Raw genomic sequence first — 23193 nt, 5'->3', positions numbered from 1 at the left:
TTGTGAAAATCATAACGCAAATAAAATGATGTAAAAACAATACATGATGTGAAGTGAAAAATCAGGTTATGATATTGTATATATGATATTTTAAAAACTCTGCAAATAAAAAAACTCTGGTAGAAAACATACCAAAATATTTACGGTTGGTTATATTTGAACAGTTGAATTATGGATTTTCCCCTGATTTTTTCTCTACTTTCCAAATGTAATAAGAATATATTATAACAAAATCAAAACATTAAAATATAAGGCCTAAAACTCAACAGACTCAGTTGCCAACCTGCCAACTCATCTTTATTTTGTCAAGATAATTTAACAATATAAAAAAGTTCATATTTCTTCATGGTCATTTCTTTTCCCAGCTTTCAAAGATTCAATAGTAGAAACAGCCGAATGCCGCTACAACACAGAATAAACTGTCCTAAAAAACAAACAAAATAGAACACACACACTCACAAATCCAGAATGTTAGTACTAATGAAAGACTAAGGGCAGCACAGACCTGAAATTGATACATCTCAGATCTTTGCCAATTTTCAGTCATAAAGACTTCTTCCTTCTTCAAGAAACAAACGGTTTCCAGAGTATAGCTATAAAGTTGCTTACCTCAGGGTAACTACAAAATTGCCTGCTAAAAGGGTAAGATGGGTAAAGAATTAGATTTTCTGAAAGTAGAAATAAAATGCAAACTAATGAATTTTATATAATGCATATTCATAAGTATTCCCATTTTTCCTGATTTACCAAAGAAGTAATAATATTTATCAAAGGAATAATAAGTATGAAATGCTTTGAGTTTCTTGGAGTAAATGCACTAATCAGTCCAAGGAACTATATTATAATATCATAGACAATAAAAATAACAGCACCTTGTCATAAATTCTAGATAAGGGCAGATGGTCTCTGGGTGTTTGTTCTTAACTGATAAAATTCATTTGTCCATCTTTTAGAATCAACTCAGAGTGCTTTCCAGATCCCAGTTAAACTAGTTAAAACAATTTTTAGGTGTTTATTACAGGAGTTCCACTTGCCTCAGCAACTCCTGACCCACCAACTTCACCTCCAGCCTGGCAGTGATGGGAGAAAATCTGAACTCAAGTACCTGATTATTAACCAAAAGCAAAATTCTTTGGTTAGCCCAGTTCCCTCGCTCCTTAGGTGGGATAACTGTGAACTGTGTTCTACAACAGTGCTGAGGTGAGGGACTTATTTTTGTTTTTGTTTTAATTTCCAATCCCTCATCGATACTTTTGTAAAATACAATAAAAATTAACTAGGAAAATGAAATGAAAAAAACATAAAAATACAGCCTAAACTTTTTATTATTAGATTCAATGGACATAAAAATACTTCCTATAAGAGTTTCTAAACCCTTACACTCAATTTATGGACTTATCTCATCGAAGACCAGTAACAAACAGTTCATGGACTGGCACTGGTCTGTGAACCCAACTTTGATGGCACTGTTCCACAGCGCCGCCCAGAGTTCCACAGCAGGATTGAGCCCTGGTTATCCACGGCGGTTATCAGCTCAGCAGCATATGCTTTTCTCTCCCCTCTCTCATTTCCTCATCCTCTACTGGTGGTTCCTAGGATCTTCTCCCAAATAAACAAAGTGCTTTAAGCTCTGAAAATGAAACCTAAACAAATACTCAACAAACTAAAGATACAGTAGACTAAGTCAGAAACCTAGACAAGGCTCTCAAAAATGATTTTTAGGCACTGCCCCCCCCAATCCTGTTTATTAATCTTTATTAAGTAATAATTGATAACTAAAGTTTTAAATTACATATTTGTTAATTTGAGTATTGTCTGGCCCCCAGTGGTTTATAAGGTCTCTACAGGCAGAAATCATGCCTGTCTCATTCATCATTTTATTCCTAGCAACTCCAGGACAGAGGCTAGCACATAATAGGAGCTCAGAGTTATCTGTTGAATGAATGAATTGACTTGTATAAGGACTCAGAGAAATATACATTTTTACTGCTAAAAGCAGGGGAAAAAATCACGTTAGCTTTATTCCTCTCCCAGAGAGCTAATAAATGAAGATTTACATAGTAATACTTTCCACTGTTCAGCCCTTGACCCCTAGGGTAGTTGAGCATAACATGAAACTTTGGTAGGACCATAGAATTTCAGAGCTAAAAGATCATCTACACAAGCAGCTTCTAAAGCTGGCAGTAAGCATAATGATGTGGGGAACTTTTTAAAAAAAAATTCAGATTCACTGATCCAACCCTTGGCTTATTTGATCAGAATGTACTTGACTAGAGCCCCAGCATCTGTATTTTAAACAAGTTCCTCAAATGAGTCTTAGGCAGCCACAGGCAGTCTTGGGGAAAATCTAGTACAGCTTCCTAATGTTACTGATAAAATCAGAGAAAAGTCCAATGACTTACCTAAAGTCATTCAATTAGAAAGTTACAGAGCTGGAAATGGAACCTCTCTCTTAATTCACTCAATCCAGTTTCTGTTCTACTCTACTCTACTTGAATTATGACTCCACTAATTCACAACCTGGGAGCATTTGTATAGAGGATGGGGTCATTTCTGGAAGCAAGTATAAAATAACAACATATGATTAAAATATTTTAAAAGTTCATGTCAATAACTTACCAATGTTTAAATGAAACCACTTTTTAAAAATTCCTCTTTATTTTTTCTTAGTTTTGAGAAATAACTTTAAGATAAAGTAATTAATTTTAGTATTACTGAAAGAAAAATCACCTTTTCTTATGGAATCCCTGCCACCACATTTCTTTGCAGCTTAGCAAAGTGCTATATATCTATTAGCACTAAACAATATGCTAGTCCCTAATTCAAACTTGTGAAGAGTTATGTCATCTATATACATACAAGTCTCCTTGCCTATAAGCAGCTCAGTAGGTTTCTGCTTTAGTTACACAAAAAGGAGCAGTAAAATCATCTAATCCAGAAGTCTAAGATAAATATCTAAAACTAAAGTGTCCTCGCATCTTTTTTGTTTTAAAGATTTTATTTTTCCTTTTTCTCCCCAAAGCCCCCCGGTACGTAGTTGCATATTTTTAGTTGTGGGTCCTTCTAGTTGTGGCATGTGGGATGCCGCCTCAGCATGGCTTGATGAGCGGTGCCATGTCTGCGCCCAGGATCCGAACCAGCGAAACCCTGGGCCACCAAAGCAGAGAGCGTGAACCCAACCACTTGGCCATGGGGCCCGCCCTGTCCTCACATCTTAATATATATTAAGCAATTTGATTTGGAATGTCTGCAAGTCCTTAGAAAGGAAAAAACGGTTTCCAAATAGACTTACATTCATGAAAACATCATGAGTGTAGTTGTCAGTGTCAGCATCCCAGAAACAGCGAGCAGCCATGCTAAAAAGTCCAAGAATGAAGAATTATCAACAATATACAAGGATCTGAACTACATATATCTGCCATAAGCAAAAAATTTCCTTGATACATTCTTATAGATCAGTACTTCCAAACCGTTTCGCAGGTTGGCACAGAGAAAACCATATTTGTACAGCAGAGTATACTTGGTAAACTAGAAGGGATCGGAGTCATAGATAAGGCTGTTTGCAGCTGGAGGTGATCAGCCCAGGAGTCTAGCAGCCTCAGACTGGCTACCCGATGGCTGAAGAGGCCAATACCTTGAAGTCTTTGGTGCTCTGGGTGGGAAGCTTTGTTATTGATTACTTCACCTAAGATATTTGTGTGTGACTTTTAGAGGAAATAATACTGAAGACTTATGACTGAAATCGGCTCAATTCCTGCAAGATAAGATGAGGAGGTAAGTCTGGACAGGACCCAACAGATTATTCAGTCCATCTTGATCACTGTATAGAGTCCTAGAAAAGAAAGGGGCAAACTCTGAACTAGAATTCCATCTTCTAACTAATTCTAAATCCAGTGTTATCTCTACAGGATGCTATGCTACTTCTAAATTCTCAAATTGGTCATCCTCCTCTCTCCAGTTCTTGGGTAAGAAAAAATGTCAGTCAAAATAAAAGCCAATTAAAAAATAGAAAAGACATAAATGCCCAGTAGTATTGGATTGGTAAATGAAATTATGGTATTTCTTGGCAATGAAACTCTATGCAGCCATTAAAGATATTTTTTACAAAACAAACAAGGACGTGAAAAGATGTTCATAATATAATGTTAAGTAAAAAAAGTAATCACAAATGTTTTACATCTTTAATTAAATGTATGTATGTGATGCAGCATTAACATTGATTGAGCACTTACTTTGTGCCAGCTATACATGTATTAACTCACTAAATCCTATGAGGTAGGTACTATTATTATACCCATTTAATAAAAATGGAAACTGAGAGTCAGAGATAGTAAGTAAATTTGTCCAAGGTCACTCAAATAGCAAGTGACAAAGCTTGGCTTTGAACCAAGGCAGTTCAGCTTTAAGTCCGTAGAGAAAGATATATATAGACCATATTATATTGGTTCATTTTTGAAAACTTTTTTTAAAGTTTTAAATAAAAGAGTCCCCTCCAGCCTAATATTTCACACCTTCTTTTTTTCCTTTTTTTTTTTTTTTTTTGAGGGAGATTAGCCCTGAGCTAACATCTGCTGCCAATCCTCCTCTTTTTGCTGAGGAAGACTGGCCCTAAGCTAACATCCATGCCCATCTTCCTCTACTTTCTATGTGGGATGCCTACCACAGCATGGCTTTTGCCAAGCGGTGCCATGTCCACACCCGGGATCCAAAATGGCAAGCCCCAGGCCACTGAAGCGGAACGTGCACACTTAACCGCTGTGCCACCGGGCCAGCCCCTCACACATTCTTAAGTCAAAAAAGTTCCACCTATTTCCAAACTGTAACATTAACAATATGAAATTAAATTAATCTACTTAATTGACCAATCAACAAGTATTTATTTAGCAACTACCATTTGTCCAGAAAGAGTAAAATCTGGCTCCATCCTCAAACATTCCCCATTTAATTATGTGAAAAAATTAACATACATCAAAAGAAGCAGAGAATGTATAGCTGATGCTATTGTACAGGTTATTAGGATTAAAAGGGATTGTAACGTCTATCTAGTTCAAGCCTTGAAGGACAAGTTGCACAATATTTGAATTAAACCTGTAGAAGTGCTACAGAAATTTAGAGAATTCAGAGAAGAGAAAAAGCCAAAGAAGACTTCATGAAGCAAGTGGTACTTAAGCTGAGTAGAATCAAGTGAAGACATGAATATAAAAATTTATTTAACAAATATTTGTTGAGTATCTATTACGCATGATCAAAGTGCTAGGTGCAAATGATACAAAGATGCATAAAACACAATCCTTGCCTTCAAATTGTGGTCTCTTTATACCACTTCCCAACAAAAGGAACCAGAGCTCCTTAGAGAAATGGCCAATTCCAGGTCTAGGACTGGACATTTATAAGATAAACCTGCGACATCTGGGTCACATCAAAACCCCGGGCTACATCAAAAAGAAATACACACACACACACACACACGTATGTATAAAGTTGTCGCAAAAGGACTTAGAAGAAATATGATGGAACAGCTTGTGGCAGGCCAATGCTCCCACCAGGATCAATCAAAAAAACTGGATAAAATGAATCAGAGAGCTGCTGAAGTAAATAGGAGTAGAGGAACCAAAATTCCAGAGAGGCGAACCCCAGGAGGTAAGCTGATATTCTGCAGCAGCGTCCTCCCTGGGGCATTTGCCAACTCTGGGCACAGGGCTAGAGGCTGAGAAGCTGGGCTTTGCCCAGGTCAAGGACGAATTACTGAGAGAAAAAGGACTAACAGCAGTTTTGCAGGGCTAGGGAGATAAAACTGGAGACTTGAGGGACCAAGATCCCTGAAAAAAGTAGAGAGTAGAAATGAGCCTGTCACATAGTAGGTTTCCCCTCAAGACACATGCTGAGCTCTAAAACTGTGTAAGCAGGAACCTAAAAAGCTAAGAGTGGTAAGCAAAATAATAGCCTCTCACAAGATATGTCTATGTCCTAAACCCCAGAACCTATGAATATGTTATATTACATGGCAAAATGGGTTTTACAGATATATGATTAAGTTAAGGATCTTAAGATGGGGAGATTATCCTGGATTCCCAGGTAGGCTCAGTGTCATCACAAAATCACTGTAAAAGAAAAAGGGAGGTGGGAGGGTCAGAGTCAGAGAGAGATTCGAAGATGCTATGCTGCTGACTGTGAAGATGGAGGAAGGGTTTATGAGCTAAGGACCTCAGGCGGCTTCTAGAAGCTGGAGTGGGCAGGGGGGTGGATTCTCCCCTGGAGCCTCCAGAAGGAACACAGCCCTGCCAACACCTTGATTTTAGCTCAATGAAACTCCTTGTGGATTTTTGATCTCCAGAACTGTAGAATACTATATTTGTGCTGTTTTAAGCCTATGGGTTTGTGATTTGTTACAGCAGGATTGGAAAATAGTACATTAAGGAAAAAAACTGTGAACTGAAGAGCAGTTTTATGCTGAGGAGAAAAGAACTAAAAGTCAGCACCTGCTGGGGGTGGGGTTCCAGTGAACACTCCACATTCTTGGTTGAAACATCTGGAGGGCTACATTCAAGAAAGAAGGGTGAACTGAAGATAGAGCCTTATCCAAACTGCAGCCCGACCTTAACTCAGCTCAGTACCTGACTGGATTAAGGTAAGCAGCCCATACTCTACTGAATAGCAAAGGAAAGGGTAAACTATCTCAGGAAGAAAATAATATTATCTGGAGGTTCTACAATTTTTTTAACACGTCTGGGATTCAAACTAGGCATGCCAAGAGACAGAGCCATATGAAGGATTATCAAGAAAAAAATAATCAATGGAAACAGACTCATACATGATCCAGATACTAGAGTAAGCAGACAACGACTTTTAAATAACTGCTATGATGAAAACGTAAAAAGGGAGGAGAGAGGGAGGATGGAGAACATAGATAAAAAATAAAGAATTTCACTAGAGAATTGGAATCTATAAAAAAGAATTAAATGGAAATTCTAGACCTGAAAAATACAATAACTGAAATTAAGAATTCAGTAGGTGGGTTTAGCAGCAGATTTGACACAACAGAGATTAGCCAAGTGAAAGGTCAATAGAAAAATATCCAAACTGAAGCACAGAGAGGAAAAATGAAAATGCAGAAAAGAAGATGAGAGACACATGGAATACAGTAAAAAGACCTAAACACATGTAACTGGAATCCAAAAAGGAGAACAGAGAGCAAATGGAGCAGAAGGAATATTTAAAAAGGCAATGGCCACACCTAACACCCAGATCTTAGTTTCTAGTACAATTCTCCAATAAAATGAACGAGGGCTCCTTGGCGAAATGGCTGATTCTAGGGCTGGGGCAGTGAATGAATAAGCTGGAGCATCTTATAGTGCCAGTAAGTAAGGAAGCGTTCAAAAAACCCCACAATAGTAGGTATGTCAAAGGGACCAAGAGTCAATGGAAAGAACTCCCAAGGGACAAAGCTGGAACAATCTGAGCAATAAATAGCGTAGTACTGGATTATAATCCAAAGTATAAAAATCCATGAATCCATATTGAAGTAAATAAATGACTGAATAAATAAATGGGAGAGAAGAGACAAATCTCCTGTGCCGAAAAATTACAAATAGTTTATGTAGATGCTCTGCCCTCAATGAGATGGAGCATAACTCCCTGCTTCTTAAGTGTAGGCTGCACATAGTGATTTCTTTCTAAAGCAAACATTATGGAAAGGGGAAGGAAGAGTACCTTTACCATGGGAAACTTGACAAACACTACCTCAGGCAAGTGATCAAGGTCAACATCAACAGTAATATTGACGTTGATAATATGCACCCTGATATGATATGATGAGAACAGCACTTTACCTCTGTGATCTTCCTCCCAAAAACCTATAACCCCAGACCAATCATAAGCAGACAAATCCCAATTGAAGGACATTCTACAAAATACCTAACCAGTATGTCTCAAAACTGTCAGGGTCAATAAAACCAAGGAAAGTCTGAGAAACTGTCATTGCCAAGAGGAGCCTAAAGAGACAAGTAATGTGGTGTCCTCAACAGGATGCTAGAACAGAAAAAGGACATTAGGTAAAAACTAAAGAAATCTGAAAAAAGTATAAACTTTAGTTAATAATAATGCATCAATGTTGGTTCATTAATTGTGACAAATGTACCATACTAATGTAAGATGTTAATAATAGAGGACACTGGATGTGGAGTATATGGGAACTCTCTATACCATCTCTGCAACTTCTGTAATCTAAAACTATTCTAAAATACAAAGTTTATTTAAAAAAAGAAAAAAGATAACGGCTAAGAATTTTCCCAAGCTTATACAAAACAGATTCAAGAGCCCACAGATTCAAGAGGCTCTGAGAACCCCAGCAAAATAAATACAAAGAAAACCATAGACATCTGAGTAAAAAGACAATGAGAAAAACATTTAAAAGTGGCTAGAAAAAAAAGACACAAAACCCCCAAAGGAACAATAGTCAGACTTAAAGCTGACTTCTCAACAGAAACAATGGAAACCAAAAGACAATGTCATCACACCTTTCAAGTTCTGAAAATGGGGAAAGGCGCACACCCCTTTCCTTCGATTCCCCTCCCTTAAGGAATGTAAATGCAGCATTGAGCCATCTTAAACCTGGCAGATGAGGACACACAGAGCAACAACTGAGGAGAGCTTATTTCCGTGACACCAGTGAGGCACCACACCAGGCTTTACACTTCTACCTGGTATGTTTTGAGAAGAGAAATAAAGTTTCTGTTTCGTTAGAAAAAAAAAAAGAAAGAAAAGAAAAGAATCAGGAGTTAACTTGAAGAAGCTACCAATGGCCAAAGATGGGACAATTTGAGCATCAATAAGGTAATAACTGCAGTGGATTCAAGCACATCACATATATTTTAAACCATGGGTTCATAGATAGGAAAAAAAACCTCATTGGTAACCTTTGGTGGATGCTAGGGAACCAATTCATTATTCTGAAAATTGGTAAATGTATCCTTCCTTTCCTGTACCAATCATACCTCACTGTAATGAAACAGTTGAAAGAAAAAAAAAAAGTCATTCTTAACAGAAGAATTCCAGCTAATAAATGAAGAACAATGATAGAATTAGAAGACCACCATTTTGTACCCTCTGATGAATACTGGATCTAGGACAGACAGCCAAAACCGTTAATGGCAAAGCTGCCAGGGAATTTTATAATAGATGGATCCATCTAACAACATCTAAACTCTAGGGCTAAGCTTAACAACAAAAAAAATGACAACCAGACATTTTTGTGCCTCTTGATGAGATGCAATAGGATGTATACTAAACATCTATGTAATATTCTTGCCAAAAACTCAAACCTATGACTAACACTAGATCTAACTACTTATTTATGAGAAATATAGGAAATACAAGACATTAAACAATAGTATGGGAATATAATCAGCAAATGCCAGAATGTAGGAAACTCTACAGGACAACCAACCCAATTTCTTCAACAAGCAAATGGCAAGTTAACAAAAAGAGAGATAGAGAAAAAAAAAAGGAGTGAAAATGATAGATTAAAAGAAATTTAAGACACATATCAACCAAACGCAACGTGTGGAATTTGGATCCTGATTTGAACAAATTGTAATAAAAATACATACATAGATATACATACACACACATATATATGAGACAAGTGGGGATATTTGAACACTAACTAAATATTTATAAGATTAAGGACTGAAAATATTTAGATGTGATATTTTACTATGTTAAAAAGAGTCCATATATTTTAGAGATACATACTGTCGTATTTACAGATGAAATGGTATGATCACAGGAATTTGCTTTAAAATAACCTGGTGGGGACAAGGAGAGTAGGTGGTGATATAAATGAGCATCAGTTTGTGCTGATAACATTTGAAGCTAAGTAATAGAAATGTGGGAGTTCCTTAGTCCCTGCACTTTTGCATATGTTGAAATTTTAGATGATAAAAGTCTTAAAAGCGGGTGGGGGAGGCCTCATATGCCATGCTTTAGAGTTTGGCCTGATCACATTTAACAAAGCCAATCATAGCCAGTTTAAGGAGTTTATACTTGACAGGATTTGAAATAAACTCTATAGTTTATGGCAAGAAAGTGAGGTATACTTCTGGGAGATTGGTCCGGTATGCAAAATGAATGGTAGAGGAGAAAGAGCAGAGTCAGGAAGTGCTGATAAGGGGCTGCTAAGTAACCCTGGCATCCAGATTACAGTGCATGCAACAGGAGAGAGTAATGGTTAAATAAGATAAAAGAGAACTCCCAGGTTTTAAGCCTGAGTCAAGGGAACCTTGGTAATACGGAGAGAGACAGAGAAATTAAAATGGCGGGCTGATTTAAGGAGAGGAAGGGAAAAGAAATTTGGAATTCTATTTGAACATGTTGAATCTGAGGTAACAGAATAAAATATTTTTTCATCTCTCTGTGGTGAGGAACTCTCCAGAAGCCTTTTGACCAAACAGCAGAGGGCACCATGGTGAAGAGAATGCGCCGGTATCAGAAGGCTGGGCTCTACTAGTGACCCTGACACCAGCGAGATCTATAATTTTGGGCAAATCACACTGACCCTCATAAGTGTCATCATAAAATAAGGGAACTGGACACTAGAAAATATCTGTAGTCCCTTCGAAACCTAACATTTTATAGTGAAAAATCTCAGTGATAACATCTACAAGGTACTTTTTTTCATTCATTCAACAAATATTTTACAACTTTCTTACAAAATACTATACCAGGCACTGTTTACAAAGGGAAACAGGAGATTAACACTTGGGCATAGGAAAAGACAAAGAAATACAGATTTTGAACTCACCAATACAGGAATGACAGTTTGAGGTCATGAGAATGAATGAACTCACTGAAAAAGCATAGAGAAGAGCAGAAGGATAAGAACTGAGCCTTGAAGAAAGCTCACAGGTAGGGATGTAGGGGGGCAAAGAGGAACCAGTGAAGGAAAGAGAAAAATCACTTAGAAAAACAGGAGAGAAACAAGTCAGATAAGTGACATCAGGGCCAAAAAAAACAGAGTGAATTTTAAGAAACAGAAGCCCAGGCCAATAACAAGAGCGAGGAAAGGGCTATTAGACTTGCTAATTAGGAGGCCTCAGACAATTTTAAAGAAATTATTTTAGGAGAATGGTAGGACCAAAAACCAGGCAACAAGGAATATGGAGGAAACATATATACATAATCCCACACGCTCTTTGGGAACATACATACAGAAACCCTAAAAGACTTACTAGCCTAGAGACTACGAAAAGTGCGTTACCCCATGGAGCTCACCCAGACTGCACACCTCCCTGCTCAGGACCAGCATCTCTTCGGGTCACAGCTGCATTTTGTTATACTGTGCTTTCCTCTCACTTTTGCAAAGACACCATCTTATTGAATTGTCAACAGGATGAATACCTAACAAGAAACACACAAGAATAAAAACAAGAAGGAAAAACCAACTACTCACAATACTCCTTCACCTCTTTGTTCTCCAATCACTACTTGCACCACCATTTTATATCGGTCAAATCCCATTTCTAGAAAGAAAAAAGGAGAAAGTTATCTATAAGTAAATATACGGTAAAATTACTTAATGAAGGTAAATTTGCCTAGAAATGGACATAAGCATTCAGTCTACAAGCACTTCCTGAGCATGACGATAAGCTTGGGAGTCAGAGAGAGTTAAGAACAAATCCTAAATGTAAGGTTAGTCAGTGTGTAAACTTAGACAAGTTAACTTTTCAGTTTAGGTCTCACTCATCTGTTAGATGGGAATCTCTTAGTTACCTCCTGGAGAGCTGGGAAGTGTTGTGAGGTTAGATGAGATAAGCTTCCTCCTTTCTCTACCCATTTCTCTTCCATAGCATCTCTCAATTGATCTTAGCCTCCTTCCTTTCTTCCCTACTCTAAGTCAGGTACCTTGAGCTAGGCCCTCAAGATACAGAGATAAATAAGACACTCTTCTTGCCTTAAAGAACTCACAGTAGTCAGGAAGGAAAGCATGAAAAATAAAATGAAAATGCAATATACTAATAATTCAAAGAGTGGCATGTATAATATACATTAGGAGGACAGAGCTAGGCAGCAGGGAAGGGATGACCCAAAAAGACTTGTTGGAGGGTGTGATAAATGAGCTGAGTCTTGAGAGATGAATGGGAATTTACCAGGTGTACAATGTCTCTCCACTCTAGGGAGAAAGAACAGCATGCGCAAAGGCATAGGCATGGGGTCTTCAGGAAACTGTAAGCTGCTCAGTAAGTTAGAATAGGAAAAACCCATAAGATTCTGGAGTATACTGGGGTGGCCCACCACAACGCAGCTGCTTCCCTGGAAACTATACTGCCAAAGCTGCAAAATCCTCAAAATTCTCACTGACACCAAATCTGGAGAGAAGAAAACTGAATGGGCATTTTTATCTTCCCCCTTTTCTGACCAGGGAATAGTGGAAAAAGTTAAAAAAAGAAGATGAAACAGGCAAAGTTAAAACAGAGTCAACTCTCTTTGATGAAACTAAAAGCTCCAAGATTTTACAGTAAATTAGGCAAACAATCTGAACCCTACGGGTACCCTCCCACGTTGGACATGAAACCTAATTCTCAGAAAATTCTCAGAAGAAGACAGAACTCAAGTTATTCTGAAAAAACATTGCACACAGCTTAGCTGAGCTTCCTCTTTTCTTTACCGACTTCTCTCCTTCCTTTTCTCATACCCATGCTTTAGAAATGTGGCTAGAATATTAAATACCCAGCCCGTAAATTATCATTCTGAGGGAAAAATAAAATAGTCTCAGATACAGTGAGAGGAGAGTAAAAAAAAAAAAAAATCACCCCACATCACATCAGAGCAAAATGAAAAGAAGGTGAACAGCAACATGAAAGGTGCAACAGCAAAAATAAACAAAATAAGGAGAAAGAAAGAAATACGCTCTTTAAAAGACAAAATAACTCAACCTGGAATATAAATCAAGGAACAAAGAGAAATTCCTCACAACATAGAACAACACAAGCTCATAAATTCATTAAAATAAGAACTCAATCAGATTATAAAACAATAGAAAGATGAAAAGGGAGATTATAGCCCTAGGAAACAAACTGAATACCTACACAATATCAGCATACAGCTAATAAATTAAAATGGTAAGAGACAGGACAGACACAGATGAAAACCGAATCACTGGCTTAAGATAATCACAAGTAAATATAAAGAAAAAGAAGAAATTACAGCAGAGGAGAGTTAATAGATATGGAAGACAAAAATGATTCAACATATCAATATTTGGTGTCCTGAAGAAGAGAATCTAACAAATGGAACAGGAAATGTATTCAGAGATACAAGAAAGTTTCCCTGATATAGAAAAAATAAAATCCTCAGATTAAAAGATTTAAATAGCATTTGGGGTGCTTTTTCTAATTCTATTAATTTTTCTACACTGTTTAAATTTTTTTGTAAAGAGCATGTATTTTTTACAATAATTTTCTTTTTCAAAAGGCTGGGTGCCTTCAAAGACTTTGGGCAGCCACACACCTTTTTTTTTTTTAAGTATGCTTTTTGGTGGGGAAGATTGGCCCTGAGCCAACATCTGTTGCCAATCTTCATTTTTTTTTTTCTCCCCAAAGCCCCAGTCCATAGTTGTATACCCTAGCTCTTCTCTGTGGGACACCACCTCAGCATGGTTTGATGAGCAGTGTGTAGGTCTGCACCCAGGACCCGAACTGGTGAACCCCAGGCTGCCGAAGCAGAGCACACAAATTTAACCAGCCACGGGGCTGGCCCCCCTACAATAATTTTTACAGTGAATTTTCATTAAAAAGTCGGAAAACAAAAATGCTAATATGCTAACAGTTAATTTGGGTGGTAGAAATACATAGAATTGCTGTTTTCTTCTTTGTACTTTCCCACATTTTTTTCATTTCTAAAAATTAAAACAAATTTTGAAAAAGAAGAAAATAAGCCAAAACATTAAATAGTAACTACCTTTGGGTAAGAGGATTTGATAAAATTTAAAAAAATTTTATGTGTATCGTCCAGGCTTATTACAATGAAAATGGATTACTATTACAAAGACATCTCTTCCCTCCAAAAAATATCTTTAAAAAACGGTAGATAGAAAGAAAGGACTTTTCAGATAGTTTAACATTATTAACAAAAGAGAGAGACAGACAAAGAACAAGGAGAGACACACAAGACCTGCTCTGTAGACGCAGGGTTCGGCAGTAGAGGGTTGAGTAGGGCAAGGAGTTAAGGATTCAGCTGGAGAGACGGACTGAAGTCAGACTGTGAGGGTGCTGAATGGCAGGCTGAGGAGCTCATGTCTTGGTAGCAAAAACAACCAAGAATTTTGGGGGGAAGGAGGCCGGGTACCTCCTGGTCTTTCCACACCCTCAGATTTCTTGGATAGTGGTTCCACACAATGTTTTATTTCACATTTTTACTCTTTCCCACCGTCTGCAAAAACCTACACAAGTAAAAGTTACCAAATAATTGAGAAGACGGACAGTGAAGAGAAATTTGTCTTTAAGAGAATCCACCATTTATGTCCTTTGTTTAAAGATAAGGAAGGAGACAAACGGGATTGTTGAATGTTTGAAGGGAACAGGTCATTTCCAATAATCACCACTATTACCTTTTAATTTATCTTTAATACTTTCTGATAAATGTTTTGTGAGCTGAGGCGTTTCTTCTGGAGAGTACTCAGCATTTGCCAGTTCCTCCTTGAGCACAGCATGGATACAGTCTTTAACCACGGAGGGTCGGAACCTAAATGAAACAGTTCAACGAAACAGTTCAAAACATCTAATTGGTAACTCTAAAACCAAATTACCTTCACAGCTCAACATCCCCCAGCTTTTCATTATTAGAACCATTTAATCCTTCTTTTTCACTTTTTTTATTATAAAAGTAATAAAAGCAAATTAAGAGAACAAGTCATATTCAAAATTTATATCTCCAGCCTGGACCTCTCCGCCGAACTACAGGCCACATATTCCAAAACATATTCCATCTGGATGTCTAGAGGCAACTCAAATTTAATACATCCAACACAGAGCTTCTGATCATCTCTTCTCCCAAACTAGGTCCTCCTGCAGTCGTCCCCATCTCAGTCAACGGTTACTCCATTCTTCCAGTTGCTCAAGCCAAAAACCTTGGCCTCAGTCTTGTTGCCTTCCTCTCTCACAGCCCACAGCCCATTCATGAGCAAACCTTATCAGTTCTACCTTCAAAATAATCTAAAATTCAATCACTCTCACCACCCCACTGCCACCACCTTGCCCCGAGCTACCATTACTCTTGCCAGCATTACAATGCCCTCCTAACAAGTCTCTCTGTGCCTGCCTTTGCCCCCAAATCCCGTTCTCAACACAGCAACTAGACTGGTCCTCTTGGTCCTATCCATGTCAGATCATGACTCTCCTCTATTCAAAATACCCCAAATATTTCCCACCTCACTCAGAGTAAAAGCAACACCCCAACTGTGACTTGCCATGTCCCATAAGGTCTACCCTACCAAACTCCCTGACTGTGTTTTCTACTACTTTCCCCCTAGTCCTCTCCACTCAGCCCACACTGGCTTTCCCTGTGTTCTTTGATCGCACCAGGCACGCAAACCTCAGTGCTTCTGCACTTGCTGTTAACCTGCGCCTGAAGTTCAGTTCCTCCCGTTATATGCAGAGCTAGCTCCCTCACTTCTTTCAAGTCTTTATTCAAAAGTGACTCTCCCTAGCCACCCTCTCTAAAACTTCAAGCTACCCTCCTATCTCATCACTTTATACCTCCCTTCTGAGGACTTATTGCTCTCCGATACACTATATAGGTCACTTATGCCTTCATCTTGTTTGTTGCCCTTCTACCAGCTAGAATGAAGTTCCAAGAGGGCAGGGATCTTTGTCTGTTTTGTTCACTGTTATAGCCCCATTTCCTAGAACAGTACCCAGCACATAGCTGACAATATTTTTTTAAGGAATGAATTATTGAACAAATGAAGACAGGAAAAAAAAGTTTCCCCTGGGGCAGGCCCCATGGCCAAGTGGTTAATTAAGCTCCCGCGCTCCGCTTCGGCAGCCCAAGGTTTCACCCGTTCGGATCCTGGGCGCGGACATGGCACCAGTCATCAGGCCATGCTGAGGTGGCATCCCACATGCCACAATTAGAAGGACCCTCAACTACAAATGCACAACTATGTACCAGGGGGATTTGGGTAGAAAAAGGAAAAATAAAAATCTTTAAAAGAGTCTCCCCTAATTTCACCACCCTAACAAGACCATTAGCATTTTCGTTGTATTGATCATATATTACAACTTAGGTTCCTTTTCTGGGCTATATATTCTATCTATGTCTATATATTATATATTATATCCATATATATGATTTGTCTATCATGTGCCATGTTAACAATGTTTTAAGTTTTGAGCTTATAATGTGGTGCAATATTTGGTAGTATTAGTGGCCCTGTATTACTTTTTAACAGTATTTTCTTTGCTTTCTTGCCTGCTTATTCTCACAGATAAACTTCTAAATCATTGACAAATTTCCACGATTTGATCTGTTCAAAATGTGGTCTTCCTATTAACAAACATACAATATCTGATTCTTCCCTTAAGCCTTTTCCATTCTCAGTAAAACGTTAATAAAATTTTTCTTCAGGGGCCACCCCATGGTGCAGTGGTTAAGTTCAGCACCCTCTGCTTTGGAGGCCCAGGTTCATGGGTTTGGCTCCCAGATCCCAGGTGCACACCTATACCAATCATCAGCCATGCTCTGGCAGCGACCCACATATTAAAAAAAGGGTACTGGCAACAGATGTTAGCTCAGGGCGAATCTTCCTCAGGAAAAAAGAAACATTTTCTTCAAACAAGTCACAAATAATCTCATAGGATTATTCCTATATAATATATATTTGTTAATCTTGTTCTGCACTGTTATACAATAGAAACACAGATGAATGGCATTCTAAGCATTTAGAAACTTTTACCAAGATAACTGAACGTATCTCTTTTTTTATGTCCATTCTACCCACGGGAAAACTGCTGCATGAAATTTTTTATCACATTGTAACCAAGGGAAGTTTCTGGCTTCCAGCATTTGCCAAGCGTTTGATTCAGCAATCTAGTTTTAAACAAGAGTAGAGGCTTGGGAAATCTATTTTTTATCTAATTTTTTTACCTTGTGAAGATGAAGTTATTGATGGATCCTACAGCCCTAGCAGAATGTCTTCTGCACTACACTGTGTTCCTTAATTTTGGGAAGGTATGGGGGTGGTGGGCCAAGGGCCAAGGGCCTCGGCATGTTACATGGGTAAGACTTTGTATACATACAGGTCCCGCACCCTGCAGAGGAGTAAGCGTATTCTGCCACACGTACGCACACAGCAACCTTCAAAAAGAAGACTGAATGGCATTCCATGCAAGCCGCTTGTTTTCTGCCCTTCTCTCTATTCCATCCATCTCCTTTCCCCTGTCCCAGGTCCTGAGCCTCCCGGAACCAATCATCCCCACTGTGCGCTCCCAGCGCTTTAACACTGCAACTGCTCATCTGGTCCTCCGGGGCCCTCTGCTACTGGAACCCCAGGATCAGCGCCCCGCCCTCCCGAGTCGTCCCGCCCTCCTCAGCCCAGCCCCGCCCCCTCCCCGCCCTCCCTCTCCAGCCCCGCCCCGCCGCCTCCAGCCCGGCGCTCCCTCTCCAGCCCCGCCCCACCCCACTGCCCCGGTGCCCGCGCGCTCCTTCCAGATGCCCAGGCTTCCAGGTGAGCTCTTCCTTCCCGACCTAGCAGTCTCGCACGCCTCCGCCACAAGCCGTTCACCACTCGCCTTTGCTGGAAAATGGGCCGCAGAATATAGGTGTTCTCGGACTCCCCTGCGTTCTTCTCAGTCTCAGGCAACGAGTCAGCCACAGAGAAGGACACACCCGCAGAAAAGGACGGATCTCTCGGGGCGGCCATGGCCAGGACTTCTTGGCCCGATGTGTCTCGCGACGAAGGCCTGCCGGTTGCAGCACGGGGCTGGGAAACGGTTGCCAGGACACCGGGGCCGCCCTTGGCCGTGACGGGACGCGGCGGCGCGCTCTGCGCAGAGCGGCCCGCCCCTCTGCGGACTGTCGCCGCTTCCCCCGCGCCTGCGCACCCGCTGCTGGGCGGGAACTGGCGGAGCGAGAGCGCCGATGACTTCGGCCTAGGTTGATTATCTCCGTCCGGTTTAGAGAACAGTTTAACGCGCGTTGGCTCTTTTATTAACTGCGCTGCAAGCTTAGGAAGTTGACACAGCATGATGCCCATAGAGGTCCCGGGATACCCAGCGAGAGAGCAGTGGGGCCCTGACTCTAATTATGTAAAGGGTCTGCGTACGTGGCCTCCCGGCCTAATCCAGCCCACATCCTGCTGTTATGACTTGTGAACGAGTTTTACATTTTTAAATGATTGAAAACAGTCAAAAGAATAATATTTCATGCCACTTGAAAGTTACAGGAAATTAAAATTTCAGTATTCATACATAAAGTTTTATTGTAACATAACCATGCTCACTTACATATTGTCTATGGCTGCTTTGCTATATTAGCAGAATTGAGCTGTTGCAACAGAGACCGTATGGCCCTCAAAGTCCGAAATATTATCTGGCCCTTTATAGAAAAAATTTGCAGTGCTCTGCTCTAATCCATAACTGCCAACCCACACCCTGCTCCAGTGCAGAAGTCAGAAAGGAGCGGACTTAGGGTGCATTCTCTGCTTATGAGCACCAGTCTCTGGTTCTGTTTTAGAAAGCTGTAGTATCCTGGCCTCTGCTAGCTTCAAAAACTGAGAAAAGCAATTCCCCCAATATCCATCCATCCTGTTGGTTGGATTAACAAGTTCCAAAACTTGCTTATATAAGATGCAAAAGGGATAGTTTCTATAAAAGTATATCGTTGCAAGCTCCAGTAGAGACCAACTAATTTTACTATTCCAGATTTTGGTTTACACAGTGTTTTCTTGATAATATTGCCTGGATTGGTCTTCCTGGCTCCAATAAACTCCTCTCAACCTCATTTTCCCAGTTCACGCTTCACGCTGCCCCAGAATGGTTTTCCTTTGTCACAACTCTGCTTGAAATCTTTTGATGCCTCCTTATGGCTGTGCCCCTAGCATTCGCACTTCTTTGCTTGCAAATAAGAACCTTCCTCTTGGCGCTGGCCAGCAGACTGGGGTCTGTGCAAGGGCCACAGGGGCAGGCGTACACCCAGCGTCGGCTCAGTGCTGCCTCAGCCACACCCTCTTTAGCAGCCCTTTTGTTCAGCAGCACCAGCCCCATCTCTGGCTGGGGTGGTGCAACCACAGCCTACCTGGCACAAGAGTCCAATGTCTCCCACGGACAGATAGTATGTTTTCTCCTTGCTGTTTCACCAGCTTTAAGAAATTATACTCCTAGCACACAGACGTTTCCTCACTTTTTATTATTTCCTCAACTGTGTTTCTCTCACCCAATCTACTGTGGTCCAACTAAAAACCCAGACAATTCGGTGTGTAATTCAATAAATATTTAATTATACCCTCTATTCTCGGGGCTGGAGATAGAAAAATGAATTGTCAACTTAAAAGGCAAATTCCCCAGTTCTTTTACCCTCAAAATGAGCTTATTCAGGAATAGCCAAAAGAATCACAATTTGGGATGTGCATGCAGTGGGGAGTAGGGATGGCTGTTCTAAAGGAAGACCTACTGGGAGAAAGGAACAGTTCAGGGTGGCAACGGCTTCTCATTGGCCAAGCTGCGGCATTTCTCATTGGCTGGGCTGTTGTGAGTGCAGAGAGAAATCTACCTATAGTAATAGTTTTACTTCCTGTTAAAGATGCAAGTGTCTCTCTCTTCCTGTTTGGTATAATTGATGATGTGTGATAGGATGTGAGAGCTCCCCCTACAGGCCTTCCCAACTCCAATTTAGTTAAGCTTTCTTTTATTAATTTCCGCACACTAAAACCCAGGGCTTGTGCTAAAGAATGAACAGATTTGGCTGGGACACAGTGGACCAAAATAATTATTACTAAATAGAGTTCCACTTAACAAAACAGAAAGCTGAAGGACAACCTATTCCAAAGAAGGACCTACTTTTCTCTGAGCGGCATTATAAGCAAGGCACCATCTTCTTCATTCCAGGATAATATTCAAGAAGGCACACGCAAGGTAAGGGACAGACAACGTTTCTTCTTAATAAAAAGTTTACTTAACACCATTCTGATGAACAGACTAGCATCAGCCCCTCTGCCCAAAACTTGGTTGGAAGCCAAGCCAAGAGCCAACTGTAGCTTTTGTTTGGGGAGAAAAAAACCAGGTGAAAGCCCCTTCTGAGTGTGAGGTGATCCTGGGATGTAGGTAGAAGGAAGGGGATGCAGGTACCCTCTGGAATCCTACAGAGGGCAGCCAACAGCCAGATGTGAAGGGCTACCCGTCCGAGGTAGAATGAATGCAGAACTCCCTCCCCTCCCCTCCCCTCCCCTCCCCTCCCCTTCCCTCCCCTCCCCTCACCTCTCCCCTCCTCTCCTCTTCTCTTCACTCCTCACTTCTCTTCTACTCCCCTCTCCCCATGGCCTCTCCAAGGCCCTCTCCCTTCCCCCTGCTTCTAGGGCCCTAAGTTGAATTGTGAAGGGAGAAGATGTGTCTGCTGCTCTACTTCATCTCTAGAGTCAGGCACGTTGCACCCTCACCTGGTGGAACTGCACTTCAAACTTGGGGAAGGGGCTGTGAGTTTTACTTCCAAACTTCCATTTTTGATCTTCTTCACTTTGAGATCTATGAGTGTCAGCAGCCAACTGTGGGAGGATTCACCCTAAATGGGCACAATCTGAAGGAGAAAACCATCAGCCTAGGTGGGGAAGAGGTCGGAAACATTGTCCTTTGAAGTCCTGTCAAGTTCTACAGTAACATCAGTCTGAGGTTCCTAAAAGAACGGAGGAGACTCAAGTGAGAAAGAGTCAACTCACCACTGTGAATTGTCTTGGTGCCAAGGACTGACCTCTCTGGCTTTGGTGTCCTGCTGAGCCACCAAAGAAAGTAGGACTGAGCCAGGATGGCGATTGGGAACCTGGCATGTGTGTGAGTGTGCATGTGTGTGTGCCTAACATGTCCAAAACTAGATGCAAATTATCTTTCAATTCTCCATTAATTATGTGGACGTATCAGTACCTTCCCCTGCAGGAAAAGCTTCTGTGGTCAGGCACACCCTAGCCAAGACCCTGAAACTAAATCAGCCAACACGAAAGTGTGAGACAGACACAGGCAATGCTTCTTGGACTCTGTATGTGGGTATATGATGTGCTGTCTGGACCTCAGGACTCCCTGCCTGCTCAGGAGGCTGTGCCTCTTTCTGTCCCTGACAGCTCTGTCTGTCCACCTTCCCCACATTGGGCAGGCCTGCTGTGCCAGCAGCTCTGGAGAGGAGAGGGAGGGACCTGACTCCTACAAGCTCTGCTAATTCGACGAACCATGCTCCTCAGCCCTGCTCAGGAGTCCTAGGAGCAGAGGAATTGTTTATACTCTGGAGGCCTTTGGTGATTCAGCAACTCCTCCCTGACCTGGGATAGAGCTGGGGTCCAAGGGATATAGCAGCACCTGGACCCCCACATTTCCTTCCTGGCTTTGTCCACTCTATGGCCCCAGAGCCTGGGGTTCTCTAATTCATTTCCTGGACCTGCCCACTACCTCCTTCCCTGCCAGTACCCATCTTCCTGGTTCTTCCCAGGCTGCTTCCGCCTGCTTCATCCTCTTCCCTATCCATCAGACTTTCCCACCAGGATCTCCTTCATCCCACCTGACTCTACTCACCATCCAGCACCACTTCCTGACCAAAGATCCTAAAGTGGGAGAGAGGGAGGTCCCCTGCTGTCCACATTCCACACTGAAGCAGCTGTGACATCACAGTTCTCCACCCACACACACCATCCAGTGTCTGCTCTGCATGCCTTTGAGTGTTCTGTTTCCTCTACTGGCAAAACCCTTCCTTCCCTCTTTGCTGGGCTAACTATGTCAAGAATCAGCTCAGGGGCCAGCCCAGTGGCGCACTGGTTAAGTTCTCATGTTCCACTTCAGCAGCCCTGGGTCTACCGGTTCAGATCCTGGATGCAGACCTATGCACTGCTTGTCAAGCCATGCTGTGGCAGGCATCCCACATATAAAGCAGAGGAAGATGGGCACGGATGTTAGCTCAGGGCCAGTCTTCCTCAGCAAAAAGAGGAGGATTGGTGGCAGATGTTAGCTCAGGGCTAATCTTCCTCAAAAAAAAAAAAAAAAGAAAGAAAGAAAGAAAGAATCAGCTCAGACAGAACTGAAGGCTTCCTTGATCTCTCACGGATCCTCTCCTTGGAGGTTCGCTACTTCTCTGAGCTCTCACTGCACCCTGTGTTGATGTCAGACGTGGCCCTGAACATATGACATTCAGATTATTGGTCTATGTGTTTGTTTCCCTTACCTGACTATGAGCTCTTCAAGGACAAGGCAGAGCCCACGGGCAAGGACCGTGTCTCAATCATCTTTGGATGTGTGGCATGCATGGCAGTGCCAGGCACACTAGGGCACACTCAGTGTATACCACTTACTGAACTGCACTGAACACTAATGAAAAGAACACGGGTGGATTAGTCAGCTCGGGCTGCCATAATAAAATACCACAGACTGGGTGCTTAAACAACAGAAATTTATTTTCTAGAGGCTGGAAGTCCAAGATCAAGGTGCCAACAAAGTTGATTTCTACTGAGGCCTCTCTCCTTGGCTTGCAGATGGCCAGCTTCTCGCCATGTCCTCACATGGCCTTTTCCTCTATGCTCGAGTGGAGAGCTCTGGGATCTCATCTTCTTATAAGGACGCCACTCCTACTGGATTAGAGTCCCATCCATGTGAATTCATTTAATCTTAATTAGCTCCTTAAAGGTCCTATCCCCACATAAAGTCACATGGGGATTAGGGCTTCAGCCTATGAATTTTGAGGGCACACAATTCAGTCCATAACAACCAGTGAACTTGAATTTAGAAGATAGGGGTTCAGGTACTGACTTTACCTGAACCGAGGGGAGTGCTTTTGGGCAGCAAGTCCATTATCCTCTAGGAGCCTCAGTTTATCTGTAACATGTGGCCAATTCCACGGAGTTGTTGAGAGGCTGAAATGAGATCATGGCTGGAGAATAAGTTATGGACGTATAAGTTCCTACAAAATAATAATGACTTAATTATCCCTTCTTCTAACATATCATCTTGCATT

General features: G+C 41.1%; 2 protein-coding genes and 1 long non-coding RNA gene across 5 annotated transcripts in view; 1 reads left to right on the top strand and 2 right to left on the bottom strand.

The window, feature by feature from the left end:
• Positions 1 to 275: 275 nt before the first annotated feature.
• Positions 276 to 18989, bottom strand: DYNLT2B (dynein light chain Tctex-type 2B). 2 transcript variants are annotated; one of them, XM_008541916.2, is made up of 5 exons: positions 17787 to 18989; positions 14606 to 14739; positions 11450 to 11519; positions 3293 to 3356; positions 276 to 424 (listed from the first exon to the last, which is right to left on the bottom strand). In XM_008541916.2, the coding sequence occupies exons 1-5, from the start codon at positions 18248 to 18250 to the stop codon at positions 377 to 379; spliced, it is 780 nt and encodes a 259-aa protein (XP_008540138.2). In that variant the 5' UTR covers positions 18251 to 18989; the 3' UTR covers positions 276 to 376. The 2 variants fall into 2 exon arrangements, with proteins under 2 accessions (XP_008540138.2, XP_070439595.1); XM_070583494.1 differs by lacking the exon at positions 276 to 424 and adding an exon at positions 2948 to 3147.
• The window catches only part of LOC139077122 (uncharacterized), a 6311-nt gene continuing 741 nt past the window's right edge, over positions 17624 to 23193 (top strand). Inside the window, exons 1-2 of the long non-coding RNA XR_011529425.1 lie at positions 17624 to 17722; positions 20015 to 20126. This is a non-coding gene — a long non-coding RNA (uncharacterized lncRNA). The remainder of the gene's footprint in view (positions 17723 to 20014; positions 20127 to 23193) is intronic.
• TM4SF19 (transmembrane 4 L six family member 19) overlaps positions 22612 to 23193 on the bottom strand; it is a 15066-nt gene continuing 14484 nt past the window's right edge. For both annotated transcript variants that reach the window (XM_070583497.1, XM_070583495.1), the window contains exon 6: positions 22612 to 23092. The gene's annotated coding sequence lies outside the window, so the exon portion shown is untranslated. The remainder of the gene's footprint in view (positions 23093 to 23193) is intronic.

The sequence above is a fragment of the Equus przewalskii genome, chromosome 18 (assembly GCF_037783145.1).
Source record: "Equus przewalskii isolate Varuska chromosome 18, EquPr2, whole genome shotgun sequence".
Lineage (NCBI taxonomy): Eukaryota > Metazoa > Chordata > Mammalia > Perissodactyla > Equidae > Equus > Equus przewalskii.
Note: the sequence above shows the minus strand (reverse complement) of the source record. Positions and strands in the feature narration are given on the sequence as shown.